The 25263-nt window shown below is 43.9% G+C and overlaps 1 protein-coding gene across 8 annotated transcripts in view; it reads left to right on the top strand.

Annotated features, from left to right (window-relative positions):
* Positions 1–25263, top strand: part of TNRC6A (trinucleotide repeat containing adaptor 6A) — a 212807-nt gene that overhangs the window by 88183 nt on the left and 99361 nt on the right. The window contains exons 1-2 of one of the 8 annotated variants that reach the window (XM_031658380.1): positions 23711–24133; positions 24544–24591. The exons of 4 other annotated variants lie outside the window; for them this stretch is intronic. In XM_031658380.1, the coding sequence (XP_031514240.1) occupies positions 24129–24133; positions 24544–24591 (53 nt within the window). In that variant the 5' untranslated portion in view covers positions 23711–24128. Of the gene's footprint in view, positions 1–23710; positions 24134–24360; positions 24592–25263 lie in introns of those variants that run through there. 3 more of the 8 variants (XM_031658389.1, XM_031658388.1, XM_031658391.1) reach the window with 3 other exon arrangements.

Raw genomic sequence — 25263 nt, 5'->3', positions numbered from 1 at the left:
TTGCCCAGATCACACAGTTAATGCATGGCACACCTAGAATTTCTAGAGTCTAGAACCAGCCAGGATGGCCTCTCAAACTCGGTCTTATACAGACTATCTATTGACATTCAGTGAATTTTTTTTCTGTCACCCAGGCTGGAGTGCAGTGGCACGATCTCAGCTCACTGCAGCCTCCAATTCCCAGGTTCCAGTGATTCTCCTGCCTCAGCCTCCCAAGTGGCTGGGATTACAGGCACATGCCACCATGCCCAACTAATTTTTGTATTTTTAGTAAAGATGGGGTTTCACCATGTTGGCCAGGCTGGTCTCAAACTCCCGACCTCTGGTGATCCGCCCACCTCGGCTTCCCAAAGTGCTGGGATTATAGGCATGAGTCACCACACCCAGTCTTAGGTGAATTCTGAATACTGGTTAAATGAGAATAACTACATGACCTTTCTTAGAGACTACAAGAATATTTAACAAAATTCAGTATCCAGTACTGATATGATAAAAACATATTTAAGTTAAAAAACAGCATCTTATTTAATGTTGCACACTAGAAGCATTTTCCATTAAAGTCAGGAACAAAGTAAGAGCAATAATATTTCCGCTGTTATTTAATATTATTCTAGGTATATAAAGATAAAAAATATGAATTTTAAGAATTACAAAGTGGAGACAACATAATGACTATTTGCAGGTAATATGATTGCATATCTAGCCAATCCAAGAGTACTCCTGGAAAGTCTCGTAAATAATGAGTTAAGTCAATAACGTAGTTGGTTACACAATCAACAGCACTTCTCTGTTTCAGGAAAAAAGCTAGGAAACAAAATGGAAGAAAACCTTGTACTTAAAATAGCACCAACGCCCACACTTACGACATCAGCAACAAAACAAAAACGTAGGAAAATGAAAGAAGAAATAAATGAAAATACACACTTTGTTCATCAATTAGAAGATTTCATGATGTAAAGATGCATATTCTCCCTAAATTAAACTTAACCTTTAATTTTAGATCAATAAAAATACATAATGAGGTTTTTTTGGAAGTAGACTCATTGAGTCTAAAGTTCAAATGGAAAAATAAACAAGTGAGGCTAGCCAGGAAAATTTTGAAAAAGGAAAGTAATAAAAAAAGAATTAACCCTCCTAGGCATTGAAGCACATTATAAAGCTACATTTATATTTTCAAAAATTTGGTACTTGGCCAGGCGCGGTGGCTCACGCCTGTAATCCCAGCACTTTGGGAGGCTGAGGTGGGTGGATCACGAGGTCATGAGGTCGAGACCATCCTGGCCAACACGGTGAAATCCCATCTCTACTAAAAATACAAAAAATTAGCCGGGCGTGGTGGCAGGTGCCTGTAGTCCCAGCTACTCGGGAGGCTGAGGCAGGAGAATGGCGTGAACCTGGGAGGCGGAGCTTGCAGTGAGCTGAGATCATGCCACTGCACTCCAGCCTGGGCGACAGAGCGAGACTCCGTCTCAAAAAAAAAAAAAAAAGTTTGGTACTTGTGCATGAAAAGAAAAGCAGATTAATGAAGCAGACTAGAATCTAGAAATAGACCCAAATACATTTGAGAAGCTACTAAATGGTCAGAGAGAAAAAAATAAAATTAGGCAGTGCAGTAATTGCTGTTAGAGTAGTTGGCTAGAGCTGGATGCCTACCTAATTCCTTACACCAGATAAATTCCAGACAGATAAACAATTTATTTATTTTTTTATTTATTTACTTATTTTTATTTATTTATTTTTAGACAAGGTTACTCTGTCACCCAGGCTGGAGTGCAGTAGCATGATCTCAACTCATTGCAATCTTTGTCTCCAGGGTGCAAGCCTCACCCTGCTGAGTAGGTAGGACCACAGGTGCATGCCACCCACTTGGCTAATTTTTGTATATAATTTTGTTAATTTTTAGTAGAGACAGGGTTTCAACATGTTGGCCAGGCAGGTCTTGAACTCCTGACCTCAAGTGATCCACCTGCTTTGGCCTCCCAAAGTGCTAGGATTACAGGTATGTGCCACCACCGCACCTGGCCAGATAAACAATTTAAATGTAAATAAATAAAACAGGATGAAAGGGGAACATGAACGCGCGCGCGCGCACACACACACACACACACACACACACATCTTAAATAAAAGAAAATCTTTCTAAGCAAGACACAAAACTCAGATGCTAAAAAGAAAAAATTGGCTATATAAGATTAGAAATAGCTGCACAGTATAAAAATACCATAAGCTAAATTAAAATGTAGGTAACAAGCTAGGAGAAATGTTTTTATGATTCATCCAACAGGCGAAGAATAAATGTTCTTAATATACAAAGAGCTCTTTTAATTAAAAAGAAAAAATATGAATAGTTTTTAAATTGGTTAAAGAATGATGTAGCTCACAAAAAAAAATATAAATTGCTCATAAATACATAAAAACACAAAAAATTTCTCAACCTTACTAGTGACTAAAGACATACAAATTAAAGTGAGATAATAAGTTGGCAAAGAGAGTGTTAAATAATGGCCACAATGGGCCCACGCAGTGGCTTTCGCCTGTAATCCCAGCACTCTGAGAGGCCAAGGTGGGTAGATGGCTTGAGGCCAGGAGTTCGAGACCAGCCTGGCCAACATGACGAAACCTTTTCTCTACAAAAAAATACAAAAATTAGCCCAGCATAGTGACACGTGCCTGTAATCCCAGCTACTCAGGAGGCTGAGGTGGGAGGACTGCTTGAGTCTGGGAGGTGGAGTTTGTAGTGAGCCAAGATCGTGCCACTGCATTGCAGCCTGGGTGACCGAGTGAGACTCTGCAGAAAAAAAGAAAAAAAAGAAAAAAAAAAAAACACAATGAGAGTGGAGCAAGCAGGTGCTTTCATAAATTGCTGGTGAGGATGAAAACTGACATGCTCTTTGTTTTTGTTTGTTTGCTTTTTGGGGTTTTGGGTTCCTGTAACTTTTTTCAACAGTTTTTGGGGTACAGGTGGTTTTTGGTTACACAGATGAGTTCTTTAATGGTGAATTCTGCAACTTTGGTGCACCCGTCACCCTAGCAGTGCACAGTGTACACAGTCCCCAATATGTAGTCTTTTATCTCTCACCCACCTTCCAACCTCCCCCTTTGAGTCCCCACAGTCCATTATACGGCTCTGTATGTTTTTGCGTCCTCATAGCTTAGCTCTCATTTATAATTGAGAACATACAGTATTTGGTTTTCCATTTCTGACTTTCTTCACTTAGAATAATGGCCTTCAGTTCCATCCAAGTTGCTGCAAAAGACAGTATTTCGTTTCTCTTCATGGCTCAGTAGTATTCCATGATACTCATATGCCATATTTTCTTTATCCACTCATTGGTCAGTGGGCACTTAGGTTAGTTCCATATCCTTGCAACTGTGAATTGTGCTGCAATAAACATAAGCGTGCATGTGTCGGCTGGGCACACCTGTAATCCCAGCACTTTGGGAGGCTGAGGCGGGTGATCACCTGAGGTCAGGAGTTCGAGACCAGCCTGACCAACATGGAGAAACCCCATCTCTACTAAAAATATAACGATTAGCCGGGCATGGTGGTGCATGCCTGTAATCCCAGCTACTCGGGAGGCTGAGGCAGGAGAATGGCTTGAACCTGGAAGGTGGAGGTTGCAGTGAGCCGAGATTGCACCATTGCACTCCAGCCTGGGCAAGAAGAGTGAAACTCTGTCTCAAAAAAAAAAAAAAAAAAAAAAAAAGTGTGCGTGTGTCTTTTTCATATAATGACTTCTTTTCCTTTGGGTGGATATCCAGTATTGAGATTGCTGGATTAAATGGTCAATCTGCTTTTACTTCTAATTTAAGGAATTGCCATACTGTTTTCCATTGTGGTTTTACTAATTTACATTCTCACCAGCAGTGACGCACTCTATTTGAAAGGCAAATTAACATTTTTAATCACATTTTAAAATGTTCATTGAGTTTCAGGTCAAGGTTAAGTGAGGAAAAATAAATAAAATGTTTATGTTGGCCGGGCCTGGTGGCTCACACTGTAATCTTAGCACTTTGGGAGGCTGAGGCAGGCGGATCACTTAGAGGCCAGGAGTTCCAGTCCAGCCTGGGCAACATAGAAAGACCCCATCTCTACCAAAAATACAAAAATTAGCTGGACATGGTGGCACAAGCCTGTAGTCCCTGCTATGCGGGAGGCGGAGGCAGGAGGATCACTTAAACACAGGAGGTTGAGCCTGCAGTGAGCTATGATTGCAGTGAGCTATGATTGCACTGTTGCACACCAGCCTGGACAATAGAGCGAGACCTTGTCTCAAAAAAAAAAAAAGTTTATATTCTTTGACCCAGCTATTCCACTTCTATGAATCTCTGCCACAGGTGTCTTAAATACATGAACAAAGGCATACATTTTTTTAAAAAATTGTAAATACGCTGGGCATGGTGGCTCACACCTGTAATCCCAGCACTTTGGGAGTCCGTGGCAGGCGGATCACCTAAGGTCAGGGGTTCAAGACCAGCTTGACCAATATGGAAAAACCCTGTCTCTACTAAAAATACAAAATTAGCCGGGTGCAGTAGCGCATGCCTGTAATCCCAGCTACTCGGGAGGCTGAGTCAAGAGAATCGCTTGAACCGAGGAGGTGGAGGTTGCAGTGAGCCGAGATCGAGACATTGCACTCCAGCCTGGGTAACAAAAGCGAAACTTTGTCTCAAAAAAAAAAAAAAAAAAATTGTAAACACAAACTAACAAGAAAGTTCAAAGCACAGAAAAAAATAACTTTTTTCCTCAACAAAATAAGAGCTCATTGTCGGCTAGGCAAGGCATGGTAGCTCACACCTGTAGTCCCAGCACTTTGGGAGGCTGAGGCAGGAGGATCACTGGAGCCCAGGAGTTCAAGACCAGCCTGGCAACATAGAAAGATGCCATCCCTAATAGAAAAATTGGGCCAGGCGCGGTGGCTCAAGCCTGTAATCCCAGCACTGTGGGAGGCCGAGGCGGGCGGATCACGAGGTCAGGAGATGGAGATCATCCTGGCTAACACGGTGAAACCCCATCTCTACTAAAAAATATAAAAAACTAGCCGGGAGAGGTGGTGGGCACCTGTAGTCCCAGCTACTCGGGAGGTTGAGGCAGGAGAATGGTGTAAACCTGGGAGGCGGAGCTTGCAGTGAGCTGAGATCTGGCCACTGCACTCTAGCCTGGGTGACAGAGCGAGACTCTGTCTCAAAAAAAAAAAAGAAAAAAAAAGAAAAATTGGCTAGATATCGTGGTGCACGCCTGTAGTCCTGCAGTGTAGTTTGTGTGAGATTTCTTCATCTTTGACAGGAATGGCACAGGGCTAATGCTGTGCTCTTCTTATTGTGTCCTACTAAGCAGTGCTAGATTTCATTTGTTTTAGTCCTGATGACATTCGCTTTGATCACTCATTAAGGTGGTATCTGTTTTTCCCTTTTAATTTGGAAGCATTTTGTGGGAGGTGTTTTGAAATTACATAAATATTTTTGTTTCTCATCAAACTTTTTTTTTTTTTTTTGAGATGAAGTCTCACTCTGTCGCCCAGGCTGGTGCAATCTCAGTTCACCACAACCTCCGCCTCCCGGGTTCAAGAGATTCTCATGCCTCAGCCTGCCGAGTAGCTGAGATTACAGGCGCCCACCACCATGCCCGGCTAATTTTTTTCTTTTTCTTTGACGGAGTCTCGCTCTGCCGCCCAGGCTGGAGTGTAGTGGTGTGATCTCGGCTCACTGCAACCTCCACCTCCCGGGTTCAAGGGATTCTCCTGCCTTAGCCTCCCGAGTAGCTGGGACTACAGGCATGTGCCACCACACCCAGCTAATTTTTTGTATTTTTAGTAGAGACTGGGTTTCACTGTGTTAGCCAGGATGGTCTCAATCTCCTGACCTCGTGATCCTGCCTGCCTCGGCCTCCCAAACTGCTGGGATTACAGGCGCAAGCCACTGCACAAGGCCAAATTTTTGTATTTTTAGTAGAGGTAGGGTTTCACCTGGTTAGCCAGGCTGGTCTCGAACTCCTGACCTCAAATGATCCCCACGTCTCGGCCTCCCAAATTACTGGGATTACAGGCATGAGCCACCTCACCTGACCCTCATCAGACTTTTTTTGAAACAGCTTTATTGATTCACATATTTAAAGTGCGTAATTTAATAAGTTTCGACATATATAGAGAGAGCTGTGAAACCATCGTCACAATAAAGAAAACGAACATATCCATCATCCCCAAAAGTATTTTCCTCCCTTTTTGTAATCTTTTCCTCTCGCCCTTCCCCTGCAATCTCCCCATCCCCAGGCAGCACTGACATTCTTTCTATGACTACAGAATAATTTGCATTTTCTAGACTTTTGTATACATTGACTCATGCAATCCATCCTTTTGGGGGAGTCTGAGTTCCTCCTCTCAGTATTATTATTTTGAAATTCATCCATGTCATGTATTTAAATAGTTTATTTTTTATTGCTGAGTAGTATTCCATTACATGAACCTTTCATTTTATGTGACTTAGTTGACTTTAAACTAACATTCTGGCTATTGTCTGTTTGTCCCATTTGTTCTTCATTTCTATTTTCCTTTTTTTGTTTCTGCATACTTTTCATTTTATTTTATTTTATAATTTTTAAAAATAGAGATGGGATCACACTATATTGCCAAGGCTGGTCTCAAACTCCTGGGCTCAAGCAATCCTCCTGCCTCAGCCTCCCAAATTGCTGGGATTGCAGGGATGAGCTGCTACGCCTGGCTTCTTTCTTAATATTTTTAGTCGAGTAATTTTTATGATTCAATTTTATTCCTTTGATGAGTGCCAAGACCATTCAATGGGGGGAAAAAAATCTCAACAAATGGTCCTGCAAAAACTAAATATCCACATGCAGAAGAATGAAGTTGGATCCTTAGCTAATACCATTTTATTCCTTTGTTAGTTTATTAACTGTAACTTTTTTTGTTTTTAAGAGAGACTGGGTGTTCCTCTGTCTTCAAGGCTGAAGTGCAAGTAGCATGATCACAGCCCACTGCAACCTCAAGCAATCCTGGGCTCAAGCAATCCTCCTGCCTCAGCCTCCCAAAGGGCTGGGATTACAGGCATGAGTCACTGCACCCAGCTGCTGTAATTCATATTGTGTTATTTTGCTGGTTGTGGTGGGGTTTATATGTACATTCTTAGCTTACCATAGTCTACTCTTAAACAATAGCATACCCCTTGGTAAACAGATCATATGACAAGGTTTCCATTTCTCTCATTCTAGTTTTTGTGCTGTTACTGTCTTACATTTTAACTCTGTATATGTTGTAAACTCCTCAGTACATTTGTATTATTTTTGTTTAAAACAGTCAATTCTCTTTAATGACATTTAGATAATAAGAAAAATGTTTCATATTTACCTGTGTAGATAACATTCTTTCATGTATACCTAGATTTCCATCTCATATCGTTTTCCTTCTCTCTGAAGAAGTTCATTTTACCTTTATTGTTGGTAATACAATCTGCTGGTGATCATTTCTTCAGATTCTCTATGCTTGAAGAATCTTTATTTTTATTCTGTTTTATTTTGTTTCAAGACAGGGTCTCACTCTGTCACTCAGGCTAGAGTGCAGTGGCACAAACATGGCTCACTGCAGCCTCAATCTCCTGGGCTCAAGGGCTCCTCCTAGCTCAGCCTCTTGAGAAGTTGGGGTCACAGTCATGTGCCACCATGCGTGTGTGTGTGTGTGTGTGTGTGTGTGTATGTGTGTGTAGAGGTGAGGCTCTCGTTATGTTGCCCAGGCTGGTCTTGAACTCCTGGGTTCGAGCAATCCTCCCATTTCAGCCTCCCAAAGAGTTGGGATTACACTCTTGTGCCAGCCCAAGAGTCTCTGTTTTAATTTCAATTTTGAAAGTACTTTTGCAGGTAATAAAACATCTCAGCTGGGCGCAGTGGCTCATGCCTGTAGTCTCAGCACTTTGGGAGGCCGAGGTGGCTGGATCACTTGAGGCCAGGAGTTCGAGACCAGCCTGGGCAACATGGCAAACCCCTGTCTCTACTAAAAATACAAAAATTAGCTGAGCATCATGGCAGGTGCCTGTAGTACCAGCTACTCGGATCGCTGAAGCACAAGAATCACTTGAACCTGGGAGGCGGAGGTTGCAGTGAGCAGCGATCATGCCACTGCACTCTAGCCTGGGTGACAGAGTGAGAGTCTGTCTAAAATATATATATATATATACACACACACACACACACACACATATATGTTACCTTTTTTTTCTTTTAATGCTTGAAATATGTTGCTGTACTGTTTACTCACTTGCAGTGTTTCTAACGGGAAGTCTGCTGTCATCCTTACCTTTACTTTTTGGTCTATAACACGCCTTGTCTCTGGCTACTTTTAAGATTTTCTCTTAATCACTGTTTTTATTTTATTTTAGTTTAGTTTCGCTTTATTTTATTTTTTTGAGACAGAGTCTCACTCTGTCACCCAGGTTGGAGTGCCATGGCATGATCTCGGCTTACTGCAACCTCTGCCTCCCAGGTTCAAGCAATTCTTCTGCCTCAGCCTCCTGAGTAGCTGGGACTACAGGTGTGTGTGTGCTACAACTCCTGGCTAATGTTTGTATTTTTAGTAGAGACGGGATTTTGCCATGCTGGCCAGGCTGCTCTTGAACTCCTGACCTCAGGTGATCCGCCCACCTCAGCCTCCCAAAGTGCTGGGATTACAGGCATGAGCCAGCGCAGTCGGTCATTAATCATTGTTTTTAAACGATTCAATTATTATGTGCCTTGGTGTCATTTTCTTCACATTGTGTGGGTATGTGTGTATCCGTTTGGGGCTTGCTGACATTGTTGGATCTGTGGTTTATAGTTTTCATGAAACTTGGAGAAAATTGCACTATTATTTCTTTAAATTCTTCTTCTAGTCCCTTGTTCTCTCATTTAGGGTCGCCTATAACCCACATAAGCTATTCCACAGCTCACTGGTAATCTGTTCATTTCGTGTTGTGTCTTTTTTCCCTATCTTCTTCGCTTTAGATAGTTTCTTCTGCTATGTCATCAGATTCACAGATCTTTTCTTCTTTTCTTCTTCAGTGATCTTTTCTTCTTCAGTGCCTGATTAAGTGCCTGCTGTTAATCTTTTTTTTTTTTTTGAGATGGAGTCTCGCTCTGTTGCCCAGACTGGAGTGCAGTGGTGCAATCTCGGCTCACTACAAGCTCCGCCTCCCGGGTTCACGCCATTCTCCTGCCTCAGCCTCCCGAGTAGATGGGACTACAGGCTCCCATCACCATGCCTGGCTAATTCTTTTGTATTTTTAGTAAAGACAGGGTTTCACCGTGTTAGCCAGGATGGTCTCGATCTCTTGACCTCGTGATCCACCTGCCTCGGCCTCCCAAAGTGCTGGGATTACAGGCGTGAGCCACCATGCCCGGCCTGCTGTTAATCTTATCCAGTTCTGTGCTTTTTTCCCTCTCAGACATTGTCGTTTTTACCTCCAGAAGTTTGTCTTCTTTCTAAAGTATCTTTCAGGGCTCTGCTTAACTTTTAGGATATATGAAATACAGCTTTAATAACTGTTTTGATGTCTTTTTCTTCTAATTTTAGCACCTGTGTCATTTCTGGGTCAGTTTCAAATAGCAAAATTTTCTCCTCGTTTCATATTTTCCTACTTTTTTGCTTATCTGGTACATTGTAGTTTTTATATTTATATAAATGTTCTACAGATTTGGTCTGGAATACACTTAATTACTTGAATGCAGAACGAACCTTTTAGAAATTCCTTCCTTTAAAAATTTTTATTTTTTAATTTTTTTGTAGAGACAAATCTCACTTTATTGTCCAGGCTGATCTTGAACTTCTGAACTCAGGCGATGCTCCTGCCTCGGCCTCCCAAATTCTGCGATTACAGGCATGAGCCACCATACCTGGCCAGAAATTCCTTTTAAGCTTTGTTGGGCACAACTACAGCAACCTTTGTTTAGAGTTAACTTTGTCCCACCACTGATGCAAACCCTCCTAAGTACTATATCTAATGCCCTGTGAATTACAAGGTTTTCTTCCCTGGCTGATGGGATCAGAAACTATTCCAAGCTCTCTGTGAGTCCCAGATATTGTTCCTTCTAACCATTTTGGGTGGTTCTTTTCTATTCTTGAGCAGTTTCTTTTTCTTTTTTTTTTTTTTTTAATTAAGACAGAGTCTCACTCTGTCTCTCAGGCTGGAGTGCAGTGGCATGATCTTGGCTCATTGCAACCTCTACCTCCCGGATTCAAGTGATTCTTCTGCCTCTGCCTCCCAAGTAGCTGGGACTACAGGCACATGCCACCAGGCCCGGCTAAATTTTTTTGTATTTTTAGTAGAGACAGGGTTTCCCCATGTTGGCCAGGCTGGTCTCAAACTCTTGGCCTCAAGTGATCTGCCCACCTCAGCCTCCCAAAGTGCTGAGATTATAGGCGTGAGCCACTGTGCCTGGCCCATTCCTGATTAGTTTTATGACATGTATGTACTACACAGTTTTTAGCTAAAGACCCAAGCATGACCATCCATAGATCTCTGGAATTCTCTATTTGTGTGGTTCTCTCCTCTTTGGTACTCTGACCTGCAAACTCTAGTCACCTTGGTCTCTACAGACACTGAGCTACATTGCTTCAACTCAAGAAATCCACTGTGCTTGGGTTTTCCCTTCCTGTGCCACCGTACCAGTGCCTGGAAACTCACCTCAAGCAATAATCTAGGGCAACCATTGGGTCCACCTCATTTCTTTCCCATCTCTTGGGGTTCACTGTCCTCCTTTGCTTGATGTCTAACGTTTTGAAAACAGTTGTTTCATAAATTTTGTCTGTATTTTTAGCTATTTCAGGAGGGAGGGGTAAATACAGTTCCAGTTACTTCATGGTGGCTGGAAACAGAAGCTCTTACTCCTCATCAAACATATAATGAATGGGCTGGGCGCAGTGGCTCACACCTGGAATCCCAGCACTTTGGGAGGCTGAGACGGGTGGATCACGAGGTCAAGCGATAAGAGACCATCCTGGCAGACATGGTGAAACCCTGTCTCTATGAAAAATACCAAAAATTTGCTTGGCACAATGGTGCACACCTGCAGTCCTGCTACTCAGGAGGCTGAGGCAGGAGGATCACTTGAACCCGGGGGCAGAGGTTGCAGTGAGCCGAGATCGTGCCACTGCACTCCAGCCTGGCGACAGAGCAAGATTCCATCTCAAAAAAAAAAAAAAAAAGAAAAAGAAAACTTGAATGAATGAATAAATGAACTGATTAATAAATACATTTATTTCTCTCTGTATAGACACAGTTTCCTATGTTATTGTAATAATTGCTAACATTTATTTATTTATTGAAACAGGGCCTCACAATATTGCCCAGGGCTGGAGTGCAGTGGTACATTCACGGCTCCCTGCAGCCTTGATCTCCCGGACTCAAGTGAACCCCCTGACCAGCCTCCTGAGTAGCTAGGACTACAGGCATGAGTCACTGCCCCTGGCCTCATTATTTATTTTAATGTCCAAGTTATTTTAACTTAGTCAGTGAGTATAAGAATCATTAAATACAAGAATGCTTAATGTAGCATTTCTCCACCAAAGTTCATAGGCTGAGAGCAAGGAGCACAGCCTCTAAGGAAAAGCTGGGCACCATTATCAGAAAAAATAGGGAAGCAACAAATGATTATTTTAGCAATGAATATCCGAAGGACCTAATAAGAGGCAGAAGCGTCCACTTTATCCTCAGTGAAACAAAGAATGTGTCTGCTGGATCTGGCGGCAGGCCAGAGCATCATGGAAAGAATGTTCTTTGCATTCGTCAGATAAAGCAAAACCCAGGAGATCCCAGATCCCAGAGACCATGCAGAAGTCTAGGAGAATCCAATTCTTGCTGGCAGTCATGATGTTAACGAACAGGTTAACAAACTAGAGAACAGTGATGCTTGTTGTCATGTCATTAAACTTCTTGGAAGAAAGAAAGATAATGTTCATCCTTTTTTTCTTTTTTTTTCTTTTTTTTTTTTTTGAGAAGGGGTTTTGCTCTGTCACCCAGGCTGGAGTGCAATGGTGCCACCTCGGCTCACTGCAACCTCCGCCTCCTGGGTTCAAGCAATTCTCCTGCCTCAGCCTCAGCCTCCCAAGTAGCTGGATTATAGGCGTGTGCTACCACGCCCAGCTAATTTTGTATTTTTAGTAGAGACAGGGTTTTCCATGTTGGCCAGACTGGTCTCGAACTCCTGACCTCTGATGATCTGCCCACCTCAGCCTCCCAAAGTGCTGGGACTACAGGCATGTGCCCCCACGGTCAGCCCGTTCATTCTTCGTATTCAACAACTATGAATTCCAAGCTTAATATTTCCCAGGCACTACTCTAGGTACTGGAGAATACAGCACTGAATGCAGCAGACAAGTCTCCACTCCCGGAAGCATTCTCTGCTGGCACTGCCTGGATAAAATGAGTTATCGCGTGAGAGAGATTCCAGCCCTAAATGCTTAACGCGTTCTTTTCAGAGGGCTATGTTTCCACCTGAATAGAAGGGGGCAAGAATGATAGCTACATTATTATTGGTACTTGACTCACATCTATATTCTTACAAGATCCAGAGCATTTCAGGGCAGGCTTACCAAGGGAGGTAGCATTGGAACTGAGCTTTGAAGCAGGAGTTTGTTAGGCAGACATAATAGGAGAGGACTTCCATTCAGAGGAAATAACATGTTCAAGTCATAGAGGCTTTGAAAAACACAAGTAATAATTCACTATTGCTGAAGCACAATATAGGGATTGTCAGAAATATGGCAGGCCAGGTAGCAAGAGTTCTTGAAGAATCTTTTACGCTACACAAGGAGTTTCAGGTAGAATTCTACAGAATATAGCCATTCAAGAATTCATAGGCTGGGCGCGTTGGCTCACACGTGTAATCCCAGCACTTTGGGAGGCTGAGGCGGGCGGATCACGAGGTCAGGAGATTGAGACCATCCTGGTTAACACGGTGAAACCCCGTCTCTACTAAAAATGCAAAAAAATTAGCTGGGCGTGGTAATTTTGTATTAGCGGGCACCTGTAGTCCCAGCTACTCGGGGCGCTGAGGCAGGAGAATGGCATGAACATAGGAGGCGGAGCTTGCCGTGAGCAGAGATCGCACCACTGCACTCCAGCCTGGGCTACAGAGCGAGACTCCATCTCAAAAAAAAAAAAAAAAGAATTCATAGCACCAGCAGGACCTTAACAGATTAACTAGTTAGAAAGACCTCTTTGGTGGTGATGTGGATTTCTGGATAGAGAGAGATAAGCAGGCCGGGTGCAGTAGCTCACACCTATAATCCCAGCACTTTGGGAGGCTGAGGTGGGTGGATCACCTGAGGTCAGGAGTTTGAGACCAGCCTGTTCAATATGGTGAAACCCTGTATCTACTAAAAATACCAAAATTAGCCGGGCATGGTGGTGGGCGCCTGTAATCCCAGCTACTTGGGAGTCTGAGGCAGGCAGAATCGCTTGAACCCAGGAGGCGGAGGTTGCAGTGAGCCAAGATTGCATCACTGCATTCCAGCCTGGGTGACAGAGCGAGACTCTGTCTCAAAAAAATAAAATTAAAAAATAAAGGAAAGGAAAAGAAAAAGAGATAAGCAGACTGTGGAAAATTATTTATTCATTTAATAAGTATTATTGAGGGCCTAATATGTACTAGGCATTGTGCTAGAGGTGGAAATGTACTGATGAACAGGCAGATGTGGCCTTTGCTCTCCTGGCACTTACAAAAAAATCAGGAAAACCAAAGATTAAACAAAGCCAGGGGCAGTGACAGACACTTGTAATCATAGGACTTAGGGAGGCCCAGGTGAGATCATTTAGGCTCAGGAGTTCAGGAGTTTGAGACTGGGCAAGATAGGGAGATCCTATCTTTATGAAAAATTTTAAAAATTAGTTGGTGCCAGGCATGCTGTCTCACGCTTGTAATCCCAACACTTTGGGAGGTGCGTAGATCACCCGAGGTCAGGAGTTCAAGACCAGCCTGGCCAACATAGCGAAACCCCATCTCTACTAAAAATATAAAAATCAGCCGAGCGTGGTGGCAGATCCCTGTAATCCCAGCTACTCAGGAGGCTGAGATGTGAGAATCATTGAACCTGGGAGGCAGAGGTTGCAGTGAGCTGCGATCATGCCACTGCAGTCTAGCCTGGGTGATAGAATGAGACCCTGTCTCAAAAAATAAATAAATAAAATAAAAGTAAAAATTAGTTGAGTGTGATGGTGTGAGTCTGTAGTCCCAGCAACTCAGGAGACTGGGGCAGGAGGATCACTTGAGCCCAGGAGTTCAAGGCTGCAGTGAGCTATAATTGCACCATTGCACTCCAGCTCAGGCAACAGAGTAAGATCTTGTCTCAAAAAACAAAACAAAAATTTAAACAAGCAACAGTAACATTTCATTAGAAATGTGATTAATGCTATGAGGGTGTAGAGGATGTCTTTGGAATATGTAACTGGGAGGGAGACCTTTTGAGTCAAGGCAGGTGCTGGTCAGGAAAGTCCTGGGGAAGTTACGTCTGGGTTGAGAGGGGAAAGATGGGGAGGAGCAAGCATGTCTGAGGCATGGCAGGCAAGAGAGAATGACGATAAGATAACATCAGGGAGATGTTATAGAACATGTTAAAGGTTTCAGGCTTTAAACAGAGAGCCCTGGAAATCCTTTCTGCTATTTTAAGCAGAAAAGAAGATGATCCGGCTTTCATTTTCAGAAAAATTAACAGTCTGGCCAACATAGCAAGGCCCTGTCTACAAATAATAATAATAATAATAATAATAATAATAATAATGAACATTAGCCAGGCACGGCAGCTCACATCTGTAGTCCCAGCTACTCAGGAGGCTGAGGCAGGAGGATCACTAAAGCCTGGGAGTTGGAGGCTGCACTGAGCTGTGATCACACCACCGTACTCCCGTCTGGGTTACACAGCTAGACCTTGTCTCAAAAAAAGAAAAAGAGGCCAGGTGTGGTGGCTCACACTTGTAATCCCAGTGCTTTGGGAGGCCAAGGCTGGTGGATCGCCTGAAGTCAGGAGTTCGAGACCAGCCTGGTCAACATGGTGAAAGCCCGTCCCTACAGAAAATACAAAAAAAAAAAATTAGCCAAGCGTGGTGGCAGGCTCCTGTAATGGTGGCAGGCTCCTATAATCCCAGCTACTCAGGAGGCTGAGGCAGGGAGAATTGCTTGAACGTGGGAGGCGGAGGTTGTAGTGAGCCAAGATCATGCCATTGCACTTTGCACTCCAGCCTGGGCAAGAAGAGCAAAACTTCATCTCAAAAGAAAAAAAAAGAATTAAGGCTGCGGTATGGAGAATGGTTTTGACGGGCTAAGAATGAACAGCTGCAAAGCTGTTGAGGAGGGGCAGCAACTAGAACTCTTGACGAGGTTGAGATGCAACTGGGTACAACTATTTTAGACATGTTTTCTAGTTTCTTATATAGTCAAATATACACTTACCTTGTGATCCAGTAATTCTATTTCTGGGTATTTATCCAAGAGAAATAGAAACACATGCCCACTGTCCACAAAAATAGACTTGTACAAGAACTGTTCATACCAGATTTACTCATAATAGCCCCAAACTGGAAACAACCCAAATGTCAATTAACACAAGGAAGAGGCTGGGTGTGGTGGCTCATGCCTGTAATCCCAGCACTTTGGGAGGCTGAGGCAGGTGGACTGCTTGAGCCCAAAGAGTTTGAGACCAGCCTGGACAACATGGCAAAACCCCAACTCTACAAAAAATACAAAAATTAGCCCAGCCTGGTGGCATATGCCTTTGGTCCCAGCTACTCATGAGGCTGAGGTGGGAGGATGGCTTCAGCCTGGAAAGTGGAGGTACAGTGAGCTGGATGGCACTACTGCACTACAATCTGGGTGACAGAGTGAGACCCTGTATCAAAATGATAATAGAAACAACTATTATTATTATTATTATTTTAAAAACAAGAGGATGAGTAAACAAACCGTGGTATATCCATTCAAAAGAATACTTGGCAGCAATAAAGAGGAACGAACTTAATACGTGCAATCATGTGAATGACTCTCACAGGCATGTTGAGCAAGAGAAGTCAAGCCCAAAAGAATATACACAGTATGACTTCATTTATATGAGGATCTAAAACAGACAGCACTAATTTGTGGTGATGTGAATCAGAAAAGTGGTTTCCTGGTGGTAGGTGTATGTGGGAGGAGAACAGGTGAGTCACTGAGAAGGGGCACAAGGGAATTTTCTAGAGTGCTAAAAGTGTTCTATATAGTGACTGTGGTAATGGCTACATGGGTATATTTATTGGTCAAAATGCATTACATTTTTCACTTTAAATGTGTGAGTATACCTATAACCCCAGTGCTTTGGGAGGCCAAGGTGGGAGGATCATTAGAGGCCAGGCATTGAAGACCAGCCTGAGCAACATAGCGAGACCCCATCTCTATAAAAAGTAATAAAAAATTAGCTGAGTGTGGTGACACATACCTGTCATTCTTGCTCTTTGGGAAGCTGAGATGGGAGGATCCCTTGAGCCCAGGAGTTTGAGGCTGCGACGAGCTATGATTGTGCCACAACACTCTAGCCTGGGTGACAGAACAAGACCTCAAATATTTATTTATTTAGAAACAGTCTCTGTCACTCAGGCTGGAGTGCAGTGGCACAATCTTGACTCACTGCAACCTCCAGCTCTCAGGTTCAAGTGATTCTCCTACGTCAGCCTCTCAAGTAGCTGGGATTACAGGCACCCGCCACCACATCCGGCTAATTTTTGTATTTTTAGTGAAGACGGGGTCTCATCATGTTGGCCAGGCTGGCTTTGAACTTCTGACCCCAAATGATCCACCTGGCTCGGCCTCCCAAAGTACTGGGATTACAGGTGTGAGCCACTGTGCCTTGCCAAGACCCAACTCTTAAATAAAGTGTGACTTTTATTGTATACGAATTATAACACAACAACAAAAAAGAGGCAAAGAGAATGAATCTTTGGAATTTTCAGGGTGTTCTATGGGATGGCAGTGGAGAAACAGAGGGAGAGAAGACAAAGAAAGCAGATTAGAGACCAGATGACTTGCTGATACATTGCATGAGAGGCAGGGAAGAGTCAGAACTAACGCTTAGGTTTCTGGCTGGGGCAGCTAAGTGACTAGTGGTGTTATTAACGAACTGGGGGAAAACTGGGAAAGGGTCAGGTCCATGTAGGATGTTGGTTGGGTCAGGGGAGGAATGAGGAGGCTAAATTTTGACGTGTCAGCCTGAAATACCCAGGAGATATTACGTGGGCCCATTATGCCACAATCATCCTGTTTCTCTCTTGCCTTGCTGGTTTCTTCATTACAGTATCAGATTTTCCAGGATTCATTCCTTGGCTCTTCTCATCCTCCACAGCAATGGTTCTCAGTAAGTAACACTTCACCTCCACTCCCCAGAGGGTTTGGGGGAAATGGCTGAAGCGTTTTTGGTTGAGGGGAGATGTGTGCTATTAAGAGTCCGTGGCGGCAGGGCTCAGTGGCTCACGCCTGTAATCCTAGCACTCTGGGAGGCTGAAGCAGGAGGATCACCTGAGGTCAGGGGTTCAAGACAAGCCTAGCCAACATGGCGAAACCCTGTCTCTACTAAAAATACAAAAATTAGCTGGGTGTGGTGGCATGCGCTTGTAATCTCAGCTACTTGGGGGGCTGAGATAGGAGAATCGCTTGAACTCGCAAGGTGGAGGTTGCAGTGAGCCGAGATCGCGCCACTGCACTCCAGCCTGGGTGACAGAGCAAGACTCTGTCAAGAAAAAAAAAAAAGAAAGTCGGTGGCTAGGAGTTGTGGATGCTGAACAGAGTTAATTCCACAAAACGAGGAATTCCCCCCTGACTGGCCATTCACATAGGTAAAAGGGATGTTTATAATTATCTGAGTACCTAACTTTTTTTGTTGTTCCATTTTAATTATTGCAAAATTTCCAGTAATGCAATTATCACATACATTGAGAGAGAACTGTTTTCTATTTGTTCAGAACTTGACTGAGAGTTGTTCTCCACTGCAGAAAAATTACATCTCCAACATAACTACAGTTCTTGGTGTGTGAGTAATCAATTAATCACTGCTGTGACTATTTGTAGTAATGATACTACACATAGGTGTTGATACCTAGTTATCCCACTGTGTCTTCTAGTGTAGACCATTTCCAAACATTTACATAATGAAAGACATTTTATTTTATTATGGTTACTTTTATTTCTATTTTATATCAGAGATGTCAATATGCACGTATTTTGAAATTATGTCTTAGGTAAATTAAGACATAATTATCCATGATTATCATGTTGGGATAGAAAGAGGTGGTGTTACAAAACATTTGTTATCAAAAGGCGTGTAGGATCTAATACGGTTAAGAAAAACAGTTCTGCAACATAGCGGACTCTGGAAGCAAATCACTTGGTTGGTTGCTTGTTTTATCATTTACTATTTTAATATGACATTGAGCAAGTTAATTACCCTCATCTGCTAAGTGGGGGTAATATTTCTATCTCACATGGCTATGTGAAAACAACAATTAATAATTAAAATTTTAATATTTGTGAAGCACTTAGAAAAGAGCCTGACTGGCATATATTAACTTCCAAATACATTTTAGTTAAATAAGATAAATACACTTGGCTGTCCACGGTGGCTCACGCCTGTAATCCCAGCACTTTGGGAGGCTGAGGCAGGTGGATCACCTGAGCTCAGGAGTTCCAGGCCAGCCTGGGCAACATGGTGAAACCCCATCTCTATAAAAAATACAAGAAGTAGCCAGGTGCAGTGGTTTGTGCCTGTAGCCTCAGCTACTTGAGGCTGAGGTGGGAGGATCACTTAAGCCCAGGAGGTGGAGGTTGCAGTGAGCTGAGATTGTGCCACCGCACTCCAGCCAGGGCAACAGAGCGAGACCTTGTTAAAATAAATAAATAAATAAATAAATAAATAAATAAACAAACAAACAAATAAATAAGTACATTCTCTCCAGGAACTCATATCCATGTTCATATTTATACATAATTGTGAAAAAAATCTAAAATTTAAAAATATTATGCACGAACCTTGCCTAAAAATATACTTATATATCTCACAATGGTGTTTGGTAAAGCCTTGGGAGGAAAACAAAATCTTTTCTTTCAAGTACGTAATTTCCAAAGTATTAGACTCATCATTTGCCCTTCTCAGTAAGAGAAGGAGGAGAAGTTAGAGAACATTTATGTCCTGATAGCTTCAAAAGCCATAGGAACAAAGACAAATGGAGAAAAAGGGCTTATTTAAAATTAAATTTGTACAGCCTGTTTCTCTTTATAGGACCTTGTTTCTGGTTCCATTCCTAATGGATTGATGCAAGTAAAATGAAAATGACAACATTAGCAGATTCATTTATTTATTGAGAAAAGGTCTCACTCTGTCACCCAGACTGGAGTACAGTGGCATTACCTTGGCTTACTGCAACCTACCCCCCGGCCCAGGCTCTGTAATCCCAGCAGCTGGGATTACAGATGCACACCACCCCACCTGGTTAATTTTTGTATTTTTACTACAGATGAGGTTTTGCCATGTTGCCCAGGCTGATCTCGAACTCCTGAGCTCCAGCAATCCATTTGCCTCTGTCAGGCAGATTCAAAGCCAAATACAGTATGAAGCCTGTTTCCCTCCGCACTGATAACCCACAAATGTAATCATAAACGTAACCCTCCAGCCTCAGACCCGCTCCTCTGCTGCTCCCCAGCTCCTCTCTCCATTCTCAGGTGAAGCTTTACATTTTCAAAGAAACGTTCTTTGTTGCATAGTCAATGTGGTGTTCCCTTGTTTTACACTTTCTTAGAGCAACATTCCTATCCTTCTGTGCACTTGCCATAGTTTGTAATTATACACTTTTTGTTTGCTTAAGAAAAAAAAAAAAATCGGCCAGGCACAGTGGCTCATGCCTGTAATCCCAGCACTTTGGGAGGCCGAAGCAGATGAATCACTTGAGGTCAGGAGTTTGAGACCAACCTAGCCAACATGGTAAAAACCCCATCTCTACTAAAAATACAAAAATTAGCCAGATGTGGTGGCACAGTCTGTAATCCTAGCTACTGGAGAGGCTGAAGCAAGGGAGTCGCTTGAACACAGGGGGCAGAGATTGCAGTGATCTGAGATCATGCCACTGCACTCCAGCCTGGGTGATGGAATGAGACTATGTCTAAAAAAAAAAAAAGACTGGGTGTGGTGGCTCACACCTGTAATCCCAGCACTTTGGGAGGCCGAGGCGGGCGAATCACAAGGTCAGGAAATCGAGACCATCCTGGCTAACACGGTGAAACCCTTTCTCTACCGAAAATACAAAAAATCAGCCGGGCATGGTGGCGGGCACCCGTAGTCCCAGCTACTCCGGAGACTGAGGCAGGAGAATGGTGTGAACTCAGGAGGCGGAGCTTGCAGTGAGCCGAGATTGCACCACTGCACTCCTGCCTGGGCGACAGAGCGAGACTTCGTCTCAAAAAAAAAAAAAAAAAAAATCTGTCTGCGTTGAAGGCAGTCCTAGCACAGTGCCTGGCACGCACATAGTAGGTGCTCAATAAATATTGTGTGAATGAATTGTCATTTTGGCATTTAAGGGTACACAGGTGAGACAAGGGTTAAGGTTTAAATTTTCAAGTCATCTGCATTCAGAGAGTAGTTAAATACAACAGAATAAATGAGATTACCCATCCTAAAGAGACAGTAGAGAAGGGGGAAGAACAGAAGTCTGGAACACAGCCTTGGGAGTGGGGGGATCTCCAACATTTATTTGATATAAAACAGAAGATGCTAGCAAAACATACCAAAAAAAGAAAAGAAAAGGCTAGAAAGGTAAAAAGAACTCCAGAAGAATATAATGTTAAGATGGCCTACCAAAGAGATTCTCTTAAGAAGGAGGGAGGGTTAGGTTGTGGCAAATGTAGCTAAGAAGTAAATCAAGATGAAGACAGACATATTTCCATTGAGTCTGGTACCCTCAAAGTCACTTGCGATCTTCATAAGAGCAGTTTTGGAGGAGGGATGGGGATATCAGGTTAAAGATTGCTGGGAGACGGAGGAGAGCCAGTGAAGGTGCTTGTGCTGAACACTTTCCCAAGAAAGCATTGTTGGGAACAAGAGCAGAAAAATGGAGCTGGAGAGGAATGATGCATCAAGGGAGGTTTGGGCTTTTTACTTTTTAATGAGTTTGTATGGTGATGGGAAATACTCAGTAGAGAGAATGATTATTTAGTAAAAAGAAAAGATAGTAACAGGAAAAGATCCCTTAATGGGTCCCACATAAGGAATCAGTGCTGATCTCGTATTGTCATTTTTTTTTTTTTTTTGATGTATGAACCAAGTTTAAGTAAGAGATAATTTAAAAGTGACTAGCATGACCTCATATAGAACACTCTACACCGCAGCCCAGGAAGGCTCAGATGGGACGTCCAATCACTGTCGACAAACCTTCTGGAAATCACATCTTTTTTTTCCCCCCCCAAGACAGAGTTTCACTCTTGTTGCCCAGGCTGGAGTGCAATGGCGTGATCTCAGCTCACTGCAACCTCCGCCTCCTGGGTTCAAGCGATTCTCCTGCCTCAGCCTCCCGATTAGCTGGGATTACAGGTATGCGTCAGTATGCCTGGCTAAGTTTTTATTTTTAGTAGAGGCCAGGTTTCATCATGTCGGCCAGGCTGGTCTCAGATGATCCGCCCACTTCGGCCTCCCAAAGTGCGTGAGCCACTGCACCAGGCCAAGAAATCACATCTTATTAGCTTCTCTGGAGCTGGGAATTAGTTCCAGGCTTTCTCAACCTTGGTGCTATTGGCATTTTGGTTCAGATACTCCAGTGTTGTAGGGGACTGTCCTACGCATCGTAGAATATTTAACAGAATCCCTGGTCTGTAGCTATTAGATACCAATCGGTAGCAGCCAGTGTGACAACCAAAAAGTTCATTGCTAAATGTCCCCAGGGGTAGGGATGGCGGGCAACATTGTCCCAATTAAGAATCACTGAGTTATTAAAACCTAAAAAAGTCTAATAAAAAAATCAGCCAATCTCAACAGCTGTGCAAATGTTGATAAACATGACTGTTTTCATTGCCTTATGCTGTTGTGAAAAATTATTCCTAAACCTGGTACAAAAGCATATTGTGCCATAAGTATATGTTCATATTTTTAAACTCCTAATGAAATACCGTAGTAACTTTTTAAACATTTTAAGTGGAAAGGATTACGAAAGAAAAACAAATATGAGTATAGGTAAGTGAACCTCAGGGATGATAGCGGGAAAAGGAAAGTCACTAGCATTTATTCGGTGCCCACTACATTTTACATTTTGTAAACCTGATTTTTTTTAAAAAAAGTGTTTTTTACATGCTCATTGCAAAACACAACAAAAAAGATACAGTAAAAGAAGAAAAGGAAAAAAGTCATCATCAGTTAACATTTTGGTGCATATATTTCATGACTGTGCATTCACTCACTAGCTTATCCTCTCGGAGAGGATAGGAACCCAGTATGTCTAAGGAAGTTTTGTTTGTTTTAATGGGAGAGATTCAAGCATGTTGTAAAGCCAGTTGAGGCTGGGCGATCACCCGAGGTCAGGAGTTCAAGACCAGCCTGGCCAACATGGCAAAACCCCGTCATCACTAAAAATACAAAAATTAGCCCGGTGCAGTGGTGTGCGTCTGTAATCCCAGCTACTCAGGAGGCTGAGGCAGAAGAATTGCTTGAACCCAGGAGGCGGAGGTTGCGGTGAGCGGAGATCGTGCCACTGCACTCCAGCCTGAGAGACAGAGCGAGACTCTGCCTTAAAAATAATAATAATAATAATAAAATAAAAATAAAAAAATAAAGCCAGTTGAAGGACTTAGGTTAGAAAAAGGAGAATGGGATGATCCAGAGTGGGGTTTCTGAGAAAGTATAAAGGTTATAGATTTTAAGCACAGAGGAGGAATTATCTTTAAATTAGAAGAAAAAGCATGATGAAAGGTTGGAAAGAACACATGCAAGTGAAAATATGTATCTTACGGTATCTACATGTATTATATATTGTATCTACCTGCAGATATGTCTTATTTTATCTACATGTAGGTATACATGTATACTTTTAATGTACACATATGCATCTGTGTCTACATATATACATATCGTAGTGTATCTACATGTATGTATCTTGCTGTGTCTGCACTAAGGTGTTTCTTACTGTGTGAGCTACTTTGGAACCTGCTTTTTCACTTATTCTATTGCAACCATTTCCCTCATGCCGGGATTATTCCTCCACATCATTTTTACAGTGTCCTAATACATGCCAGTAGCTGTCTTCGAAGCCATCTAGTAGCGCTGGACATTTTGGCTGTTTACAATTTTTCACCATCATCAATACCACAGCTTAGTATCTCGATGGTGAAATATTTGCAGATACCCAGAATTATTTCCTGAGCAGAAAATCCGTGCAGGCGGAACTGCTGAGTCAAAGGTCGGTGGATAAAAATCGCTTTTAAGCCTCACAACCCGCCTCAGGTATGCATTCTTTACCTGAGGAGGAAAAGAGAAGCAGAGAGGTTAAATAACTGACCCAAGGTCAAAAATAATTATAAGTGGCTGAATTCAAAAGCAGCGCGGGCTCATCAGGCTGAGATTGGGGTAGGATTTGCGTTTTAGGCAATTGTTTTTTTTTTTGGCGTGTGTCAGTGGGGGAGGGGCCGGGCGGCGGGTAGGAAACTTGTGTCGCAGCAAAGGAGGAGGAGGGGAGGGACTCCCCTCCTTCTCGGTCAGACCGGAGCCGGCCGCACCGAAAAAGGTTGGGCTCGGGGCTCCGCAGGGCCCCCAGCCACTCCGCGGGGCGCCTCGGAGGCTGTGACCCCCAGGGAGGTCCGGCTGGGTGCAGCGTGCCACGCCGGGGCGGTTGCCAAGGACCTGCCCCGTCTGCGGGTCCAGTTGCTAGGGCCTCCATCTTGGGGGCCAGTGGCCGCGGCGCCCCCGGAAGGGGTTGCCGAGTGGGGCATTCACTTCCGGTCTGGGGCCTGCGGCGGCGGCGGTGTCGGCGGCGGCGGCAGCGGGTCGGTGTAGAAAATGGCGCTGGTGCAGCGGCTCGGGCCTCTCCCCGCGGCGCTGCGGAGGGCTTGAGGCTCGCGAGCCTCCTTCGCCGCGCCCCACTTGCTCGTGCACTTTACACACATGAGGTGAGCGGAACGAGGGCCTCCCTCCGGGCGGGAGGAGCCGCGGGCGCTGCCGCAGGGCCCGCAACCGCGGCGGTGGCGGCGGAGGCGGCGGCGCCGGGCGTCCCCGAGACTTCGGGCCTCGGCGGGAGGGCGCAGGCTACGTTGCTGCGGAGGCCGGGCGGGCGGCCCGGGGGAGCCTCACTGCGCCGCGCCGCGCCGCAGGGGCCGGGCCGGGTTTTGCGCCTCGCCCGCGCCGCCGGACCGCAGTCCGGGCTGCAGCCCCGCAGCTTTGTGAGTCCCCCTCCCCCCGTCCCCTCCCCTCCCCCATCCGGCCCCGGCGCGAGCCTCTGCCGCAGCAGCTCCGTTTTCACGCGCATCTCGTTTTTGTGTGTGTGTTTTTGTTTTGTTTTTGTTTTTGTTTTTTGTTTCAGAGAATTGGAAGCTAAAGCTACCAAAGACGTAGAAAGAAATCTTAGCAGGTAAGATGGGCGAGCTTTCCATCTCCCGCCCCATGATAATCGTATATTTCTACTCCGATTCGCCCTTTCTGGGTTGAGAAGTTCCCCCGTGTCATTTTCTTCGGCACCCAGAGAGCAGACATTCGGGAGAAGCGGCCTGGGGGGAATACTGGAGGGATTGCGGGGAGATGCGTAATTACGCGTGTTTCTTTCTTTAAAAAAAAAAAAAAGCGCAAAGCAATTCTTGTAAACTTAGTTAAAGCATTCTCACCCTTTTAGAATTTAATTAGGGGACTTGTGCATTAATTACTATTGTAAATGGTTGCAGGCATTGTGTGACTCATGATTGAGGCGGCCCTTATGGCGGGCTGTCAAACTGTTTTGGCTTCCCCGTTATTACTTTGTAGTTCAAATTGTTGCCTTTATAAAAAGATACTATGTGTTCGCATTTTCTTCCCCCCCCCCCCCCCGAACACATTGTAGTCAGGCGGATTCTGTTGCATTGGAAACAGTTTTGTCCTTGAACTTTACCAAGCATAAGCTGCGTTTTGTTTTCCTTTGAAACTCCATTTCTGTCAGTGTTCGGTGTGTGCTCTTTTTATCAGCTGGTAAAATAATTAAAAATCTTTTCTCCAGAAGAGGTTATCGTTCCTGTTGGGCCCTCTTGGGCCCTGCTGCTTTTGCATCACCGCT

This window comes from Papio anubis, chromosome 18, assembly GCF_008728515.1.
Source record: "Papio anubis isolate 15944 chromosome 18, Panubis1.0, whole genome shotgun sequence".
In the NCBI taxonomy this organism is placed as follows: Eukaryota; Metazoa; Chordata; class Mammalia; order Primates; family Cercopithecidae; genus Papio; species Papio anubis.
This window is presented reverse-complemented; position numbering and strand designations above follow the sequence as displayed.